This window comes from Papilio xuthus, unplaced genomic scaffold (assembly GCF_000836235.2).
Source record: "Papilio xuthus unplaced genomic scaffold, Pxut_1.1 DF825946.1, whole genome shotgun sequence".
Lineage (NCBI taxonomy): Eukaryota > Metazoa > Arthropoda > Insecta > Lepidoptera > Papilionidae > Papilio > Papilio xuthus.
The window spans coordinates 15705593-15727933 of NW_013532703.1; the positions used below are offsets into that span (position 1 = coordinate 15705593).

The 22341-nt window shown below is 35.3% G+C and overlaps 2 protein-coding genes across 4 annotated transcripts; one reads left to right on the top strand and one right to left on the bottom strand.

The window, feature by feature from the left end:
• The first annotated feature begins 1435 nt into the window (after positions 1-1435).
• On the top strand, positions 1436-16346 carry LOC106123966 (zinc transporter 2). Of its 3 annotated transcripts, XM_013320388.1 has the most exons (11): positions 1436-1505; positions 2528-2642; positions 12118-12290; positions 12716-12820; positions 13447-13567; positions 13733-13912; positions 14043-14130; positions 14205-14399; positions 14636-14767; positions 15061-15169; positions 15829-16346. In XM_013320388.1, the coding sequence occupies exons 2-11, from the start codon at positions 2614-2616 to the stop codon at positions 15972-15974; spliced, it is 1278 nt and encodes a 425-aa protein (XP_013175842.1). In that variant the 5' UTR covers positions 1436-1505; positions 2528-2613; the 3' UTR covers positions 15975-16346. The 3 variants fall into 3 exon arrangements, with proteins under 3 accessions (XP_013175842.1, XP_013175841.1, XP_013175843.1); XM_013320387.1 differs by lacking the exon at positions 1436-1505 and having other exon boundaries at positions 2268-2642; XM_013320389.1 differs by lacking the exons at positions 1436-1505; positions 2528-2642 and adding an exon at positions 6915-7203.
• Positions 16347-18355: 2009 nt separating this feature from the next.
• On the bottom strand, positions 18356-21415 carry LOC106124887 (myrosinase 1-like). The gene is given in 9 exon segments (NM_001312147.1): positions 18356-18497; positions 18630-18868; positions 19000-19302; positions 19402-19496; positions 19578-19782; positions 19855-20026; positions 20149-20341; positions 20431-20534; positions 21343-21415. Coding segments are annotated over 9 exon segments (1488 nt in total). The 5' UTR covers positions 21396-21415; the 3' UTR covers positions 18356-18373.
• Between the last annotated feature and the right edge of the window lie 926 nt (positions 21416-22341).

Sequence of the window (22341 nt, forward strand, 5' to 3'; positions counted from 1 at the left end):
TCAAAAGAAATAATTATGAATTATCAATACAAATTTTGAATCATAATCGAAATTTTTTAATTTTTTAACGCTGTAACTTACGAGATCATAAACAGACAAGACTTGAAAAACTTGCACGAAAACTTAAATGATAGAACTAAGGTAAATACACCATGGGTTTCCACTGTCGAAACACTTGAAAAAACATGCAGTGATCCTTGGTTTTTGTCCAAAGGAGTAGATGAGAGTACAATATGTTTTGTTAATTATTGGCCGCTGTTGAAAGAGAGCATGTTAACCTAACCTAAACTTGTTTCTACCTAACCTTGTTTGTACGTGCAATGACAGGATAACAGACGGCTGCGAGGAGCGTATGATATGTAAATACAAGATAACGCTAGTTGAATGATTGATTCATGCGAGTGCAATGCTACACATCGTAGTGTAATTTCCTTGTAAATCACCTATATTATGTTGTAACATTTTCACATCCTACAATTCTCTAGATCTTTCCAAAACATTGATAAGAATCGAAAATGCTAGAAGCATGATGTAATTTTATACTTTACTAGGGAAATTACATGCTAAATCAAACTTTTTCTAATCTGGACTAGATTTAAAAATGTAAAGATTTAGAATTCGACTCCGGCGCCTGTGGCGCCCTCTTTATGCTCGGCTCACGCTCAACCCTTATGCCACTACTGCTTAAGACTATTAGAAATAATACTTATATTCGTATTTTTACTAACCGATAGGCAAAATAATCGCACTAAATGTATCAACAATGTATTTAAAATTATTCACAGCAATGTTTCACATCATATATATCAAATGAACGATCACTATTTATCGTGTAGCGTCTAAAATCCGATCACGTGTATTTGTTTGGTCGGCACATGCCATGGAAATAAAATTTATTTAGTAATGCTAATACCTTACGATCGGGCCCTTGCTACCAACAACGTATTAAATTTAAAAAACAAAACATTTTTTGTAAAGACACAATGCACTAATTAAGCTACTGGATTGAGATGTTTTGTGGATTATTATAATTAACTAAGTATCAAATTAATTCTACAGATTAATAAGACATCATAATTTAATTTGTTTTGTGTACACAGATATCGATATTCTCTTTCAAAAACTTTATAAAACCCTGCTAAATCACGTCATTGTCTTACCTAGGCTTGGATAATCGATTGCACAGCCAATACAAAAATAAATCTTCTATCACTAACTGTCACATTTCTAAGTTGCCAGTATCTTGTAAACAGTAAAATACTTAGCTACTTTATGCTTTTTACAAAGCTAGTGTTTATAAATTTAAATTAGAAAAATAAATTGCACAGTACGTCACTAGTTGCTCTAGTGCTGTGCAAATAAAAAAATGATGCATAACAAATTAATAAAACATGTATTATTCGGATCAAACCGTAAACCATGACAATCTAGTTAACTTTATTGTACTCTAAAATTATATGATTTATAATAGAAACAGACTTAAAATGGTGTAGACGATTTTTAAGGTTAGTTGTAAAAATACAGAATAAATATATTTATTTTTACGTTATATAATCTGTAGGATAAATTTGTAAAATTGTCAAATTGTGTTAATTGTGGGTAGATAAAAAATATGTGACAAGCCCTAGTAGGTTGGATTCAAGAAGCTAGTGTTTATCTATTAAAAAGCAGAGCGCGTACAGTAAAGGTTAAGTGTACAGCCTCGAAAACTACTCCGTCGTTGCATTACAAATATACCTTTATCATTTAACTAGGTATTCGAGTTTAGTAAAATATAAACTATTTACATATCAAATACTTAAGAATTGGAATTAATGAAGTTTTAGGTAAGTTTATAATTTAATTATGCAATCATTGTAACGATGTTATTATAAGCACATCTTTTTGTGATATTGAAGATTTGTGCTACTTAATTAGATTTAAATTCTTTGATAAAAAATGGAGAATCCTATTCATGCTTCCTATTTTTTTTGGACGATACTGTCTATTTCCTTAGTTTTTAATATTCCCCGCATTGAATTGACCGCCTTTTGTTTTGTATTATTGACCGCTTGCAATGTATTTAATTTATATTACAATAGAATCGATTTCGCCGTCACTCTTGTTTGCGTTCCGAGTGTTCCGACATTGAAATAAACAGACCAATTTTTTAACCAAAGGAACGTCACCGCGAGCTATACGCCTAAATGGAATGTAGAAAAAACTTAATAAATATAACGAGGTGTCGGTGTTGTTGTTAATTCGGCCGAGTAGCCTTGTTTTATTCATCGTCGGGCGCTGGCAAAACGTTCGGTTTCTGCTCGCGACCGTCAGTTGCTCGGCGAACTGACATTACGTTGACGTTCGCGTATATGCGCTGTGTTTGTTTATTTCGAGATGTCATCTAAAATAATGAATGATAATTTTCAAAACGACACTAAATTGAACGGTTTGAGTGGCACATTCGGTGATAAAACATTAGTTCCATTGAATGCTAGGTATAGATCTAAAAGTTTGTCTAGTGATAAGTTGAACCAAACAAATGCAGATCGAGCCGCGATCTTGGAGGATGTGGAGGCCCAGTACTTGACGGATAAATCTGAAACTCCCAGCTGTCTGATCAAGAACAAAATAATGAATCAAGGTGCACAAACAATAAACAAGTAAGTATAGCCATTTTATCCTTTTATTCGGTATTTAAACAATCATCAATTAGCGCTTCGGGTGTTAACTTTTAATTTTTTCCAATTACTGTATGGTCAATTAAAATGAAATAATAGCGCAAAATATTTTGTCATGCTGAAAAATTTAATTCATCAAGGGCATTTTTTCTTTTGCAATGTCAAGAATAAAAACATTCTTCTTTCAAAAATATTTTTTTCAATTCAATTTGTAAAATAACTATTTCTTTTTTAACTGTTCATCTAATTCTTTTTAACTTTCGAAATGTTCTTTAAATCAGGTCTTATTTGTTCCTAGATCATCAGATAATAATAACAAATGAAGTGAAATAAAAACTTTTGACTCTTCCAATAAGAATTACAGTATGCTTATATTTTTTCTGTGTTTTGTATATTGCTTTTATTAAGGAAATAGAAAATCTAGAATAATAAATAAAATAGTGCTAGAACTCTTAAAATGTAATTTGTAGGGTTAAAGTGACTCTTTTTATTATTTTTATAATAAAAATGCTTTTATTTAGGCAGATGTTTCTTACAAACATGTAAAACATTAAATGTAAAGGTATAAAAGTAATATTTTCAAAGGTATTCTTAATTATTTTATGTCGGTTTCATTATGTTTTTAATTTATCACTTTTCTTTTTATTAAAAAACTAACTTTAATATCAATTGTTCCTGTCTTAGAAATATACAAATCCTTATAGAGTTTTTATAAATATAACCTTTATTATAACAAAATTAAACTTTGTTTTTAAACTTTTATTTCTGCAATAGTCAAATATGTATGTATGTAAATACTTATGTCTTGGTGCTTGTTTATCAATCAAACCCCTCTAGTGATATGTGGCGAGGTTTTAAACTGCTCCTGCCCCCTAAACCAAAAATCACGTGTAATTTTTACGAGTGCCAATTGAAAGATAATATCAGTAAAAACAATAAAAATAAAATAAATCAGTGAAAAAAATAACATGTGATATGTTATTTTAGAGTCCCTCCCTGTTTTGTTATTTTTTCGAGCCTCGCGTACACGATTTCTTAGTTTATTAAATCAGGTATGTATTTACAAAACTTTTTGATAAATCTATTTTTGCGTATAATGGGCTTAAAGATTATTCAAAACATTATTAACTAAACTACTATTATTTCTTAATCAGTAACATCCAAATCTGAGTTTCTGGATTTGTCTCGCGGTACATAATATAACGAATAACGAAACGGGAAATATTAAGGAAATCTGCTGTGTTCACGCAATAAATTAAAAAAAAAAGTTCCAGTAAAAATTTTACCACTAGCACAAGATCGAAATATGTTCGCCTTGTTTCCGTTCGTCTTTGAGTAGAATCTGAATATATTTTAGTATTCATTTTCCAAAGTCAGACGTCCTCAATATTTTCTGTATTGACCTAGCACCACATCATTAACCACATTGTTTATCATAAGCCCACAATATATACCTTTGTTAAGTTTCAATTATCAGTGACACAAAAACATTTTAAAACAATATTACGATTTTCTTACGCTTCTCTGCACGTGTAGTAAAATGCGTTACGCGTTTCGTTAAACGCTTAACGCGTTAGTAAAAGATTTTCGCTTAGCGTAATTTTTTTTACTGAGCTTCCAAGTGTTGTAGATAATACAAGTGCCAAATACATAGAGAATCATTAATCAACAAAATACGACATTTAGCTATCAATAAACTCTTTTTTAAAACATATTTTATTATAAAAGTTGAGAAAATTGCGATGTTAATTGTAAACATTTTCTTCCCATGCATAGATAAGCCGGAGTACCTAATGTTATCTTTAAATATACATTCTAATAACGGTATAATACGTGTTTACGTAATAGATTGTAGAAAATGTATCGTCCATTTAAAAAAAATGGACTAAGAAATAAAACATCCAAGTATAATACATCCTTGAAAGTTTACATTACTGAAATGACGCATAACATAGCATATATGTATTGTTTAACTATATGTGTATGTATTTACTAATCTAATATAATTGTATTTATTCAACGTATTTGTATGTGTTAATAGTATATTTTTGGTCACACGAATTCGGGAAAAACGCACATCCAAACCAACGTCCATATCAAACCAAATAAAATTTAATTATTACTTTACTCTGAAAAGTATATTAATGTTTATTGTTATACATATTTCATTCGGTTTCAAAAATAATAAGTGGAAAAACAAAAATTAACCCAAAAGTGTAATAGTTTTTATAAACATTTTACAACAAACAAAGGCCGGCAACACATCTGCGGTTCCTTTGGTATTGCTGATGTCTATGGGCGTCGTTGAACACTTTGGTGTTCCCGTTGCTCGTTTGCCACCTTCTGTTATATAAAAAAAAACAAACGAATCAAACTCGAATAGTTGTATTGTCTTACCGTTGTATTAAAGTAGAAACATCTGTGTTTCATATTATAAATAAACTCGAAAACTTTGGACTTATAAAATCCAATATAAAAAAGTACAATATTCATTGTCATGTTTTATAAAAAGTTTAAAAACAAATTGTCTACCAGTCCGAAGCCGGGACATATCGCTAGTATGAAATATTACAATAATAATGAATGGACTAGTGCCTACCGTTGGTCAAATATTTGTCTTAGATAAGTGAGTACTGGCCAACATCCTGCTTACTTCTGTTTGCTTGCCTTATCTCTGCCATACGACACGTTTAGTGTCATGATTACTAACGGTCAACTATCTCGTGTTTCCGAAATTATATTCCTAATTATACTCTGTATATTTGAAGTCGTTTAATAATCTGTATATCAATTGACTTTTGGGTAAGCTTATTTTAAAACAAAACTTTATAGTTAGTTTTAAATGCATCTTAGTATAGGTTAAAAGCCATTCAAAATATTTAGGGTTTACAATGAGACAATGTTTCGAATATGTTTTTGACAAATCATGGCTATTGAAATCATTATGCGTAATCTTACGAAATGCGTTCTTGAACAATAATTAATGAAATACTAATACCGATATTAGTGTTCTGATATATATTTATGTTAATACATATAAAGTACCACCGGCTTTCAAAGAGTTAAAACAAGTGTTAAACTAAAAGGGTCTAACTATATTTTATGTTTAGTGGAAACGTAAAAGTTCTTATAATTCTTCATCAAATACAGTTTCAATATTTCCTATAAAGTCGATACAAACTGGTGTAGATGTGGTTTACATATTCGATATCACTTAACATATATTTGTTGTATGCAGCAAACAACATAGGTCACAGATATAATGTAGTTTGCATTACAATTGTCATCATTACATGTAAGCGTATGACAACTGTATCTGACTGGGTACCACGTCGTTACCACGATACAGATACTGTAATTCTAAGAAGACTTAATATTTGTAACTTGATCGTATCATGTGCCTTAATAAGGCATTAGGCATTTGATAAATAAGAAACCTATTCTTTTGATATAGCACTACTTCTTTTGCTCATCAATAGTGCACAAATTTCTAATAATTGCATAGACTTGGGATTTCATATACAAAATTTGATAACCTTAATTTGCATATTTACTTTTCTTGTCGTACTTACGACTTTTTGTGTTTCCTTGATAACGTAGTAATTCACTTACGTTTAATTTAATTTTACCGTAAATTAATTTAAACGAGCACATGTTCAGTTAATGCTGACATAGATAATTATGATATGTCTATTTGATGTACACGATGTGCGACAAAACTCTGTTGCATAGTTATCATTGAATCAACGGGGACTTATTACTGTGTCGTTCGATATTATTCATGAAAATATATATTATTTCGAGTTGAAATGTTATTGCACCAAATAAAATTTTACTGTCGATATTGTAGTTAGTATGAAAGTTGTAAAATGTCATTGGTAATTTTAAAAAAATACGTCTGAAACTTAGGTTAATTAACGTTGCAGCTCTCATAATACCAAAAATATATCTTAAAATTTTTCAATTATTAGGTAGATTTTCGCAATATATAATATAAGACTTTAAGAACAAATTTATATTCTCTGTGTATCATCATGTTTTAAAATATGTTGCGACTTTTTATCGATGACTAGAATATAGTCGCAAATAAAGTTTATATTTCGACATTTTATCGATGACTATAGAAATAGTAGCACCCCACGTTTATCGCTTAGTCGGTAGTATTTGCGCATCGTGTCCTTATCAACTAATGTGAAGTTAAGGAGCGCCCTGTGATAGTCGCTTTGGAGATAACATTAACTTCGATGGGTTCAATTTAGTTCGCCCTCAGACTTGACTTGTACCGCTTCCTACTTCCGATACATTAATTGACTGTGACTAGCAATAGTCAAAACTATTGACGTCACACTTTGACATGTCTAGTAATTAATTACAAATGCTGTGGTTATTTTTCTTTTAGTGTTGTGTAGTGTGTTAGGATTTTAACCTAAAAATTGTCGCGGATAGTGTTCTTATTAGTGATTATTAGGGTGGGAGTTTACTTTTTTTTAATTGGTTTTCTGATATTCTACGGGGAAATGAATGAAGAAAATCCGTTGGTGCTGTAAGTTTAAAATTATTAATTTTATTAAGTTTCAAATATAATTGTTAGTAAAGTTTTATACATACTTTTTACATATACCCCGTATCTTAACAGAGATTTTTTGCGAAGTTTTTGAGAAGTTGAGCGCAAATTTCTTAAAGGATTTTAGTAGGAGTAATATTTGCATGGACTTAGTGTTGTGACCCGTAGGCAAAAACTTGCCCTTCATTCTGCCAAGTTATTCAAAATATAAAGCTATTGGTTAATAAAATGGAGCGTTATAATACAATTACAGTTTCAGAGTAAAAAAAATCAGATATTGTCAGATGGCATGTTAGCCCACGTGGGTGCACTCACTTCTATGAGTCTATTCTACTGGTCCCTCATGAGAAAGTAATGCAAAAATCAGAAAGCGTAAATGCATTACCAAAGTAATATTCAAATATAACAGACTCGATTTCATTTTACACTAATATAAATAAAGACTATTAAATTTGGGTTAAATGTATTTGTTTCAAGATAAGAAACACATTGTCTTTCGATATTAAAATCCTCTAACAATTTATATATAGGTGCATACATAATAATACTAAATAATATATTATATACATTGATAACAATGTAATGTAGCAATTTATTCTCGGGCTGAGTTAATTTGCCTTAGATGCCGCAAAGCGAATACAACTAGAAATATGCCTAAGTATGCATCTTTCTAGTTGTATAACGCTGTGTAGCCTTCCTCAGGCGAATACTTTTACAGTAAAAATGTTAATATATATTACAAAATTGCCGATTGTTTGCTTTAACAGGTCAAAGTGATCGATAGCCGAAAAACTTTTGACACTCGACTACCAAAAGTGTGGACAAAACACGTCAATGCAATCTGACCTTGAGCGAGGCCATCGATGCATTGACTGCAGTTGTTGCGCTGCTGATGATTGCGAAATCATTATGCGTTGTCATTTCAATGACATACCAATTTTTTGGGTTCTGTATCTCATAGGAAAAAAACGGAACCCTTATAGAATCACTTTCTTGCCCGTCCGTCCGTCTGTCAAGACCTTTTTTATATATCTTGGCACAGCCTGTACATTTTTATTCATCGACAATTTAATGTCGCTTTCTTCCAGTACCTATTGTATATAGTGTAGTACACTTTCTTGATAATCAGCGGTGAATCTATTCTGCGATGATTGATAAGGCAAACTAATTCACCATCAATACGTCTTTTGATGAAATGCAATTGTAATTTAGTTTTATCAATGTTATTCCAACGAAGTTATGGACAGTAAACCTTGTTAATAAGAGATTAAAAATGATTACCACATCCGATTTGATAAAGCCGATCAATAAGTTAATATAAATGAGGAAGCTTATGGAACAAAGAATGTTGATCTAAAAACATGTCTATTTTTTTGTGATTTGTGCAAGGTTAATAATGCAGTTTCAACTCCATAGAGTGACCATGTTTTTTTTTCTCTTAACTAATTTTAAATGGTAACTCTAAAACTGAATTTAAATAAGTTGTATTGTCTACATTTAGAATCATTTTAAATTGATTATACTATCAAGTGTTTTCTGTATTTGGCCAGTGGCCATAAGCAATGTCGATGGCAGATAATGTAAACGTTTTTTAAATACACCACTAATCAATAACGCACCAGATATAATTTACCTAAAAATGCCTTAAACTAAACCATAAACGTTGACACAGTATAGTAAAGTAACGCAGAACCATATTTTCTAATTTAAATGATAGTTATAATACGTCACTTTAATCAGCATGGGCATTAGTCATCCGGGTAACACCGACTACAATCTGCTATCAGAAATTAATTAATTTAATAACATTTGTTCACGCATTTATATGAAGTGGGTCTATGATACGATTACTCTGTGGTAAAATTGATAGACACCGATTTTAATTTATCAATATTTGGTGACAAGGTAATAAAAATATTAGTGTTATCAGATACGACGGCGGTTGTTTTTCGACACAAATAGTTGAGTGACCGCGTCGCCGCAAGGGTGTGAACATGACAGGAAATAAGGTTAAACGTGGGTCGATAGTAACAGAGCAGTCATTGAAATAACTTATCAAAATAAATAGCGTATACATGGTATGGATATTTCTGTTTAGGAATAAAAATATTTTGATCGAAATGTGGTCTATGAATACGTTTTTCGAATTAAAAGCGTCTATTGTAGTTCATGACAAGACAGTTAATTCTATCTACTAGTTCGTATCAAATAGGCACAGATTATCATGGTTTATAGCCTGTCCATATATAGAGGTCAGTGGACCTCTTTTTGTTTTTTCTTTTATACTTTCAGGTCTAACATTTCAAAGTCCTCATACATTATTATTAGTGAATCAAGGTCTTTCAAGATCGTGAGAAAATATTTTTTGCGCACTAAATTTGACTCAACATTCCAATTTACATCGCCACGAAGTTAAAAAAAACTTTAGTGTACTTAACTATAAAATGCAAGGAACTCAAAAAAATGACTTGCAAGTAAGTACGCAGTAAAATTAGGAATGTTCGTTAAAATATTCGATTAATAATACATTATTTCAAAATATTTAGTTATGACAACATTTTACTTATTCATATGCATAATTCTAATAACAAGCAACATTTTTTAGTGTGTTAGTAAACTAAAACGTGAATTCTTTCGTGTAATTGTCATGTACGTAGCAAATTTATAAGCCTCGTAAGATCGTAAGGATAGCAGATTTTGTACAGACACTAGACCAGTCTTTCCCAAAGTGGGCGATAACGACCCCTTGTGGGCGCTGCAGGTCTTAAGTTGCGGGTTATAGTAAAAGTTTCGTTTAGAATTCTCCGTTAATATACATATATAGGTCACAATAATTAATTAATTTAATTTGAAGTTATAGTTGTTTTTAAATATGTGAAAATATGGATGCGTTAAAAAAGATATTTATTCTAAAAGTGGGCAGTAGACAAAATAAGTTTGGGAACCACTGGACTTTTTATCCATAGTCTGAAGTTAGCAACAAGCTATCTAAAAAAATCACGCTATACCAGGAGGTTCTTTCAGAATATGTGGTGGGTACAACACACCTTAAGAAATGATAAAATACTATGTAACAAATGTACTAAAGTTTAATTGTTACCAATCGGTTAACATGCACAAGGTCCCGGGACGAGATTAGATAAGATAGTATTATGTAGTTATTTCTCGATTGACGTCGAGACTAAATAATTTGTTTATATTGAATACTTTGTTAGACTACGCTATATTAAAATTTTAGGGTTCTGTACAGCGGAGGCTGAACTTTGCATCACCTATTTACACGAGGGTAACATGAAATTACCGATTTTTTCATTTATGTTTTTGCTTACAATATTCTGTACTTACAAACCCTAATCTATATTAACTATTTTCTAATGCCTTCATTCATTCTATAAAATGTATTTAATAAAATTAGCTACGGTCAGACATAACAATGTAATCTTGTAATACACAAGAGGCACTTAACCGGCTTTGATACTCCTCAGAGACGAATTCAAAGTGTGCAATCATTGCATAGTCGTCATTTGCTCAGAGCTGTTACTAGAGAATTTGACACACCGTGCTAATGCAGTGAGTAGAAAATTATTCATAATTAGGGCATAAAGAGTAAACTGAGAAATTAATGTCACAACTTTTATTCCTTTTCCCAATGGTCCGGCTTCACCGGTGAAATACCACGACCAGAAGACAGGCGTCAAGGGGATTCTGCAATTTGTAGATGTAAATGGGCAGAGGTTGCTTCGCTATTTCGACGATTTCGGGTGTCCGCTTGCTCGTTTACTATCTTATTGTACAAAAAAAAGATGTCGCGGGCAACAGCTCATGTGTTTAAAAACTTACGAACCATCTTTTGTGCAATACACGAGATGTAATTCTTAGTTGCCATTTTAAATCCAACCGGGTCAATGAACTCACAAGAGATTCATCAAGAGATCATTGGATGACCGGATTACATTCAACATTGCGCATTGTTTCCTATAACGGTATATAATGCTATTATAAAACATAATCGCTAATATAAAACATGTCTGTCTAGGTTTTTTCTTCTTAACTATTGATATATAGACATTGTTTATAATCAAACAGAGAATTCCCACTAATCATCACATGTCAAAAATCATGTTTTCTGTATCTTATACTGTACAAGACGTACGCGATAATCTTTTAGTAATTTGTTTCGACAGCAATATTAATTCTGACTACTGTCTATAACACGGTATATTCATTCCTTTGCTGGTCAAACAAAACACATTACGTTATTATCTTATCAAATCAATTTGTTGTGTTTTTGTACGCGCGCCCCGTGTTGCTATAAACACGGTCATTTAGTAAGATAGTCCAGTCGGCCTACGCACGCGGGGTACCGACAGGCGACATCAATTGACCTAGGGTTGACACTATTTAGTTTTTATTTCATTTCATTAAATTACTAAGTATGACATAGTAATCGAGTTGTAAGGAACATACTAAACTATTTCTTGCTTAACCATTAAATTCAGGTGAAGCTTTAAACATGAGAAATATTAGTGACAACCCTAGAATTTAATATAATCATGAATTGTAATAAACACAGCGATCAACTGCGCACAATACCTTCTACCTGGAATAACAAACGTCGCCTGTATGCTTTGAATTATTCCGTTCTTACAAATATAAACATACTGCCTATACGTTACCTACTTGATAACTTGATACAAAATATGAGAATACGAATTCAGGAGCTTCGGAATGGAATAGCTACTAAAAACCTTTAAATATTGTGTAGAAAGTTGTAGGATGCTAAAACGATGAACGGGGAAAACTGATGACGAATTAAATACTAAAATCTTGTGTGCCTTCACCACGTAGCTTATGACGGAGCAAAGACATTATAGTATTTAATTTTTTTTCCAGCTTCAAAGATGGGAAGGCGTCGTACGGCACGGGCGGTACACCAGGTCGCGGCCGTCGAGTCATTTACTGCGTGCACGGCAACCCTAGTACTGGTTGCTGCGCCGTTATTGAGCGCACCGAGCAAGACCACGACCACGCAGATCACCGCAACGGCAGCATCTCCGATGTCGATAGTCAGTACATCGTTGTATAATCCCTCAAATTTATCTTAGGGTAACCATTCAAGGAAAGAAGATATGTATTACAATCGTATTGCATTTGAACACGAAAAATGTCTTCCTAAAAGATACTCGTAAATACGGTACTATATGAATACAGTTGGAGTTCTTTTGTCTGTTCAGACATGAAATTAGCAACACATTAAAGCATTTTCGACGAATCCGGTACGCTTATTGACATCTTTATTCCGAATTGGAAACATAAATACCGTTGAAGCCGCGACTTGTTCCCGTCGGAACAATAGACGCGCGAATGTCAGGGCTATGCAAATGTTAACACATCTGCCTTGCCTTTCAGGTTGATGTACAGTACAATACAAATTGCCATCGGTATATTATGTCATTATGCATTAAAGGAGACTTATTACTTTTTTTTTCAGGACATTGCCACAGATCTAGAAACGAAGACATAGACAAGCGAGCGCGGAGAAAACTCATCATTGCCAGTATACTATGCGTTATATTTATGATAGGAGAAATTGTTGGTAAGTACTAACATATTGTTTATATCAACATTAAAATTGCTACATTATCTATGAAATAGAATTTGTTGTGAAGGCCATTTGCTACGATGTGTCTAACATTTATTTTAACCTCTGTGAATAATGGTTGCATCTCATTATTTATTGAGTTTATATTGTCGCAGGAGCTTATTCTCAGTTATTTAAATGTTATAGAATTTCCCCATTAATTATAAAGTACGTGTGTTATCACATCGCTTTAGAGACGACAACGCCTGACCAAATCGATTATTGTTACTTGATTTATAACAATGTGTTATTCATGAATCGTAATCGTAAACCTAATTGTTAGGACCGGGTCGTGTATTGTTGTATTATAATTTACTGATAAGTAATTATATATCAACAATCAACAGAGCAGTCAATTTTTAAGGAAGAAAAGACATATCTTAGTAATAAAGAAATATAAAGTGGATGTGAAGGGGCTAAGAAAGACTTCGACTTGGAGGGGATGCCTTGGTGCGCAGATTTCACATAAAGTGGTGTTGCTTATTTGCTTCTTTTACTATAAAAATGAAGTAATCAACTTGTACAAACTAACTGAGGTAAGGTGTATAGTAGTCGGTGTGAACGTATTGTTGTATTTGCAGGTGGGTACATATCCAACAGCTTGGCGATAGCGACGGATGCGGCGCATTTGCTCACAGATTTCGCTAGCTTTATGATATCGCTGTTCTCACTGTGGGTCGCCAGCAGACCAGCCACCAGGAAGTAAGTCACCAGCTCGAATTAAATTCGATTGAAACTTCAACCAATGTTACGATTAATTTTATAGTTCCTACTGTAGGAGGAGAGGGAACTAAAAATCTCACTCAGTTCAGTAAAATATGGTAAAGTCAATAGGAGGAGGAATTTAACATGTGTGTTGTTGTGCAGGATGTCGTTCGGTTGGTACCGCGCGGAGGTGATCGGCGCGCTGACGTCAGTGCTGCTGATCTGGGTGGTGACAGGCGTATTGGTGTACATGGCGGTGCAGCGGGTCATCTACAACACCTTCGAGATCGACGCCACCGTGATGCTCATCACCTCCGCTATCGGCGTCGCCGTCAACCTCGTGTCAGTCCTCTTACACTTCTGTCTCAGACCTGTCTTCTAAATGCTCGTGTAACGCTCGAGAGATCCTTGATCCCAACTTAACATTGGAAGCGATTCCCTTCCAGTAACATGTGTTACGTTGTGTTTTCAGAATGGGTCTGACGCTGCATCAGCACGGACACTCGCACGGCGGGCACGGCCACACCCACGGCGGCACCAACCCCGTACTCAACAACAAGGTAAGCATAGCTTAGTAGAGAGAAGAGCGACTGAAGATATAGTTTGAGTAACACAACTTTATTGTTGTTTACAGGAGAGGAATACAGAGTCAGACGCGGAGAGCGCGTCGTCGCAGGTGGGTGCGGTGGGTGCGGGGGGTGCGGGGGGCGGGGGGCACTCCCACGCCCACGCTGAGAACATCAACGTGCGAGCCGCATTCATACACGTGCTCGGGGACTTCCTGCAGAGCTTCGGCGTCCTCGTCGCTGCACTCGTCATATACTTCAAGGTGACCTCGCACACCATTCCTCACACTCATTCACCTACAATCTACAATTTTGCAACTCTTTAGGATCATAGAGAGTCGATTACATTAAGATATGACAATTTGAAACAAAAATTTGACGATAATTGTCAAGAATACTTATGACCATAAATTGTATTTATTTGTATTTAGTAAATTAAAGTTGATTCTATTTGTTAAATTTTACTGTTATAATGTTTAATTTAATGTTTTGATCGTAGCCGGAATGGAACCTGGTGGACCCGATCTGCACGTTCCTGTTCTCGGTGCTGGTGCTGATCACCACATTCAACATCATCAAGGACACCCTGCTGGTGCTGATGGAGGGTTCGCCGCGCGGCCTCGACTTCCAGGTCAATATACACATCATTTAAGGAACAAACACACAAAAACAGTTGACAATCTTTAAAGCTTTGTATTTAGATTTGATTCTTAATCTTACTTGTCTATCTTACCAATACTATAAATACGAAGGTTTGCATGGATTTTTGTAAGTGAATCAGTTTTTTTATTCTATTCATGTACCACCTAGTAGGACAAATAGTGGGACCTGGATAAGCGGGAGTCCAAAGGAGCGCGATATTTTTCTTGCGTATCCAGATCGTCGTGGGATATATTATATAACGTATGTATTGTTGTGTGTCAGGATGTGGCGAACACGTTCCTGTCGCTGCCGGGCGTCGTGCGCATACACAACCTGCGCATGTGGGCCCTCTCCCTCGACAAGACCGCGCTCTCCGCCCACCTCGCCATACGTACGTAACCTCGTACCTCGCACCTCGCATCTCGCACCTCGCACCTCGCACCTCACACCTCGCAACTCGCACCTCGCACCTCGCACCTCGAACCTCACACCTCGCACCTCGCAACTCGCACCTCGCACCTCGCACTTCGCACCTCACACCTCACTGACCGTCAATCATATAAATTATTCGTTAGAAACATTTAACGTTTCCACATCCTGCTCGACGGTCCATCATTTCACAGTGTTTCAGTTGAATGTTCAATTAATGTAGATTTCTTCTAACACATGAGATTCCCTCACTATACACTTAACAACTCTGAGATTGGCAATAAGCCTAGCCTAGTCTATGGATTTTTTAGGGTTCCGTACCTCATAGGAAGAAAACGGAACCCTTATAGGATTACTTTGTTGTCCGTCCGTCCGTCTGTCAAGACTCTTTTTTTATATTATATTTTTTATATCAAAAAATCCAGCGGTCACTTGAATTCGAAAATAACGAATAGAGTGCTGGTATAAGACATCTACATTTGCAACTGAGTTGCCTCTCTTTAATTAACACGGTAGGGGACGTACGTAAAGAGGATATTTCCCCTTCCCATTTCTCTTTCCCATGCTTTTCATGTAATAAAAGGATAAAAAGAGGAAGAAAACTAAACGTTTGTGTTACAGGCAGCGGCATCAGCCCGCAGAAGGTGCTGGAGCAGGCCACCAGGCTGGTGCACGAGAAGTACAACTTCTTCGAGATGACGCTGCAGATCGAGGAGTTCAACGATGGCATGGAGGAGTGCAGCCAGTGCAAGATGCCGCAGGCGTAGCCCCTCACCGAGCACATCTACACCCGCCTACAGGATAACTTATAACACAGGTTCAAAATAAATGGACTACAACTTTCGAATAACATTATTAAGTACATTATATAAGTAAGCTCAACAAAAGTGTCAAACAGATGAGCTTGTATAGTAGTTCTCACATATCTCGTCGGCTCTAACTTCTTGCGATGCGTTGGAGGGCATTGCGCAGTGTGCATGATCTTGGACCGCTGAGATATTTGTATAGAACTATAATAGAAGCTTATATGTTTCAATATACAGATGTTTGTCATACATAGAATAAATCTCTCGGTACAGTGTAATTATACTCAGAGGATGATTTTATTTTAAAATATTTTTTTATTTAGTAACACTACAGAGGCTATAATTATTTTATCATTAACATCTGTTATATTTGATTTTTACTGATTTTGATTACATTTTAAAACTTTAGACCGGTTATTCATTATTTTTTTCAATTAATTTAAGTGATAAGATGTTTGAGGTCATAGTTAACGATAAAAAGATATTTTAATATTATGACCAACAGAAAGTTTGATTATAAGTATTATAAATATTTCCGAATTCCTGATTTACATAAAAAATTGAAAATAAGGTGCTTTATTTAGTTACACGACCAAATAATTAAATATTTAAAAGTTTTTACCAACTTTACAATGAAATGTGCCTTTATATAACAATCTTTATATTTATAGCTAATTGACTTATAAGTCAATATTATGTCTCATATCCGTGGGTTTCTGAGACTAAAATAACTGTATCAACCATATTGTCTTCCTTGTCTTTCATATTTGACAAAACAGAGATAACAATATATATTAAACGGAGATACCACCGTCTTAGAAACCCACGATAAGTAAATGTTATAGAGGCTGACGTAGACGGATATATAGACTAGTTTTATTACAGTACAATGTATTTATGTGAAATTAACTAAATTTTTTACCATAAAATGCTTTTTACTCTTACAGAGTTACTAATTTTTGTTTTTATTGTTTGACTTATTTCTTAAATTTCTGTCTCAAAGTAGTTTTTGTATATTCTTAGTATTTCGGTCTTTATTTTTTTTCGTACCAAATCGTATTAAAAATCGAATTTATTATTAAAAAATTACTTTTAAATGTAATGTTTAGGTATACGATAATATTTCATGTGATGTAAATGCTATTTGACCGGAGTGAAGTTAGCATCGAGTAGCAAACACCACGAAGCCGCGGGAGCCGAGATACAATTTCCATCTCTGTCGCACTACAGTTTTGGTATATATCTCTCTCATTCACTCGTATGTTTACATAACTTCAGGCACGTGCGTACAATCGCTATGAAATTTTTGTTATAATTTACAAAAAAGAATTTTGATAATTGTCTCAGGATATTATCTGATAATATTGTTTTTGATAACAATTTATGAGCGAGTGTACATGAATGAAGCTAACTTCACACCAGTGATTTAAGATTGTAAGTGAAGGTACCAATGAGTATATTGTAATGATTTAGACAAGTATTTCCTTTATAATTATTTTAAAATGAATAAAATGCATTTAAAAAATATTAACTAAACGCAACAAAATAATTTATAATAGCTTGATTAAAATTACCTTTTTAAGAAACAATTAACAGGATGTTGTATATTCTGTAGCATTCTGCTTTACTTTTAATCACTGACCACTATACATGGACAGGCTATAAACCGTGGTACTTTGTGCCTATTCGGTCTTCGCCATTTTAGCGCTGACTGTTGCAGTTGGCGGCAGTGGTGAGGATACGAACTAATAATATAGATAGAATTCATTGTCAGGAACCTCAACATAGATGTATAAGTCGGACGCTGGTCCTAGCAACAGCCTCTCCAATCCTATTTTCAAACAATGGCCTATCCATTATATTGCTAATTATAATTTATAGTCGTTGTATTGTAAGATTAATATTTTATCAGTTTCCATGAAATTTTACAAAACGTTTTAAACTAAATTTAGTTCCTAAATATAAGTTTTTTTGATTGTACATATGTAGAATTATTTACAATGCGTCATTATGTTGCGCATAAACATCGATTATTGTTAACTTATAGTTTTATTTATATAATTAATAAATGTGTAATTTCCTGTTCGAATATACGGAAAACATTTTCAATAAAATGAATTTAAAATTTTGAATTGAAATTTGGATTAGTTTCCCTTTTCACCTTGATGACCTACAGTTTCAACCATTTTTTTTTTAATATTATGCACCTTTTAGTAGTTGAGAAGAAAATGTAAGTTAAAAAATAATGTAAAAGTAATTAATTTTTAATGCCTACGAAATTAAATATATAACTGTAGGATACAATTAACATAATATGCAATTAATTAAATAACAAAAGTATATACAGTTTTAATAAATATTTATTCCCATGAATCGGGCAAGCAGCGTATGCGCGTCAGTTTGGCGTAGAAGCGCGCAGAGAGTCGCGGAGTGCGCGTGCGGGCTGAGGACGCGTAATTCACATCGTAAAGACCGAATCGTTCCCTGTAACAAATTATAAAAACATGTTTCACGTGTCACGTGACTTAGTGACTTGTAAACCATACCAACGCCTTCTTGATAATTTAACTTTGTTCATTCTTTTCTTACTATAAAAGGATACGTGGCGTTACTCACGAGTATCCTCTAGTCCATTCGAAGTTGTCAATGAGACTCCAGTGCGTGTATCCGCGTACGTCGCATCCGTCTTGCATGGCTTGGTGCATCGCGCGTAGATAACTCGCCGCGTATTGCACGCGCCGCAAGTCATGTGTCCCCCGCGGCAACGACACGCCGTTCTCCGTCACCAGCACTGGCGGATTGTTGTACGATACGCGGATATAGTTCAATGCACGACGGAAACCCCAAGGCACAACCTGAAACAGAATTCGCTTAACGAAAGCAGCCAGCTGGATCGATGCTCTTCAGAATATACTTTTGTGCATAAAAAGTGATTTTTTTTTCTTAAATATCAGAGAATGACACTTAAATATTATTTAAAACATACTCTAAGCCAAGTGGAATTAGTCCGCGGCCAGTCCGGGTTCTGTGAAATGAGGACACCCATGTCAGTATAGAAGGAGGGCTGGGGGTATATCTTGCCGTTCCCCGCCGCCACCAGGCACGTGGTGTAGTGGTTCAGGCCGAGGAAATCGGAAGAGCCTCGTAAGGAAACCAACTCCTCCTGCGTGAATACTGGCAAACGGGAGCGTGGGAAATTCTGACGTTTGGAGATTTCGTTGATACGTTGCTTCATGACAGGCGGGTAGTCGCCCTCGGGGGAGAAGATCGGATGCGCGAACCAGCCAAACTGAAATTAAAAACAAATTTATATAGAATAAACAAACCAGAGTTGAATTTTGATCGTATTTATACCGATATCTTCTACTTTTAAGCAGTAAGTACTCACTTGGAACTGCCGTGCGGTTTCAGCAGCCTTCTGATCCTCTAGGGCCGTACTCGCGGGCTCCATCCACGCAAAATCCAACACTATGCCAACAGCACCTGTTTAAATAATTTCAAGTTACACCTAGATGCTGTCCCCCTCACTCAATTTGCTGGTTTAATGTGTTCTTTTGTACCCACCGCCCGTGTGTCTGTAGTCGCGCTCGAACATGCGGTAGACAGAAGCGTGCGCGCGCAGTACGTTGTGTCCGCAGAGGTAGTCCTCGAAGCCGCTGCTGTTGCCGCCGGGTGCATCCGTACCGCCGTACCCCTCTTGGCAGAAGGATAGCGGCTCGTTGAACGTGAACCACACCTTCACGCGGTCGCTCAAGTGCTCGAACACAATCTAAAACACATGAAAGAATTGAAAATAAAACGCCGAATCAAATAAATGAATAAATGTATGCTGTCTCCCTACCTTAGCGAAGTCGTGGAAATACTCGGCAATGATAGGGTTGGTCCAGCCACCGAGGTCCTGTAACGCTTGCGGCAGGTCCCAGTGGTACAGGGTCACCATGGGCACGATATTCTTCGCTAGCAGCTGGTCGACTAGCTCGCTGTAGTACCTTATGCCGTCTTCGTTAATGTCACTGGAAATGATAATTTAAAGATTTAAAAGATTGATTTACTTTGAGACCATCACATATTGCTCTTTAGATGATCTGAATGGATGTAATAAAAAAATATCGGGAGATGGTAATCCATATCATACTTGCTAAGACCAGTGGGCAGTATCCTTGGCCAGGAGATGCTGAAGCGGTAGTGGTGCACGCCCAGCGCAACCAGCAGGCGGACATCCTCCTTGACCCGGTGATATGAGTCGGCGGCCACGTCGCCCGTCTTGTGGTCGAAGATGCGCTCCGGGTGAGTATGAGTATAGCGGTCCCAAATACTTTCGCCTTTACCTGATCCATGTTATAAATAATAAAGCGCCGAACAATTAATGACTTCAATTCATACATTCTTAATTTTATTAAAGCCTAAGGCACCTTACCTGAAATGTTCCAGGCGCCCTCTATCTGGTACGCGGCTGTGGCAACACCAAACATGAAATGTGGCGGGAAACATACTTCAGAGTTGGCACGCGTTGCTTCCACTCTATAAATAATAATATCAAACATGTACTTACCAGTTGAAAGAAGCCCTGTTTCAATGTTAAGGGTAATTATTACACTTGTTTACAACATTATATTATAAAAAAAAACTTCGCACCAGACTAATGACATTTAAGTCTCCCATTAGAGGACATGAACTCGATCCCGACATTAATCGTCGCCCTTATTTAATGACATTATCGTTGCATAATGATATTTATAAATATTATTCTTATCAATAAAATAATTGGCACAAGTAACAAGTGACAATTGCAATGCAAAAATTAAATTTATTGATTTACGAATGCCAGTAGTAACTTAGGTCAGGGGTTAAGTTGATTTGATGAGAAATAAAATAAAGGGAAAATCATCAGTGAAATATATTTATGTACATAAATGCAGACAGCAAAACACAAAAAAACGCAATCAGTTTAAAAGTTTCGTGTGATGGATTTTCAAAAAGTCTAAACTCAACCCACAAACTCTTCTTAGTCCTTAGAGGTGTACCACTACCTATGAATAATCGCTGGTGGTGATTTAAAACAAGTTTGAAAATCTTGGCACTTTTTATATTCGCCTTAAGAACTGGAATTTCTCAGATGGACTGTCCGACTATGTGGTCTCGACCTCGTACACCATTGCATCGGCCAAGTAAACTGCTTAAATTTTCGCGCGGTTTAAAAAACGGGACAATTTGGCGTCCTGGCATTCTTGTCGGGGACACCGGTACACGTAACTATAATGGGACAGTCCCGTTCAAAACGGGATGTCTGGTCACGTTATGTATGCAACTGATTACATTAGTCACTCACCTGAACCACAGAGCAGTCACGATTACAGTAATAAAATAATATTGACTCTGCATAGTTCACAGGAGCGCCCGAGCACGCTCAATCGCCAACTGAGGGCGGACTTGATAGCCCCTAGCCTCAGCCGTTTATAACATTCAACTTTATGTATAAATAATATAATCTTACTAATTATAATAAATGCGAATGTTTGGATGGATGGATCGAGGGAAGTTTGTTAAAAGGTATCTCCAGAACGGCTGCATGGATTACACTGAAATTTCATAGATGTAGTCTGACAGAACAAGTAGTTTAGTAATTAAGTTTTTATTTTAATTCCGTGCACACGGAGTCGCGGGCGCCAGCTAGTAATTAAAAAAAAATACAATCCTACTAATGTCACTTGTATAACATTCTAGGGAACAATACGAATGTAACGACAAATCACATTCCAAAGGTCTCCCCTAATAACAATGGCATGGACATATACTCATATTCTGTGCCTCACCTGCAAAATACATCTCCTTTGTAAGATGCCCTGTCTCTGTAAACAGATTAGAGTTAATTTTATCATGTGGGAGTTTTTACTTTTACAAATCATTGTGGACTTTATTACAGTACTATCTTATTAATAGCTACAACTTGGTTGAACTCGGATCAACGGCCTAATATCGTAGTTAACATAATAAAAACTATAAACACATCTATTCTATTTTATCATGTGAATGACTCAACATATTGAGTGTCTCGTCCCGTGGCATTGACACTGAGAGCGAACCTTCCTGTACTCTTATCTCATATGCAACTCATAACATACAATATCACATAAATGACAACCTTGTTCTAATCCTTGTTTTAATAGAAAGCCTAAATTAAGTAAATGTGGAAGATCAGATTTGAATAAGTTGCATCAGTTCTTCCGTCCAAGTATCAGTTCGAGACGTGGGTGCCTTCGAGGACGTAACGACGTAAAGGAATTTACAGAGCTAGAGCCAACATCATCGCTTAACATCAAATGGGATG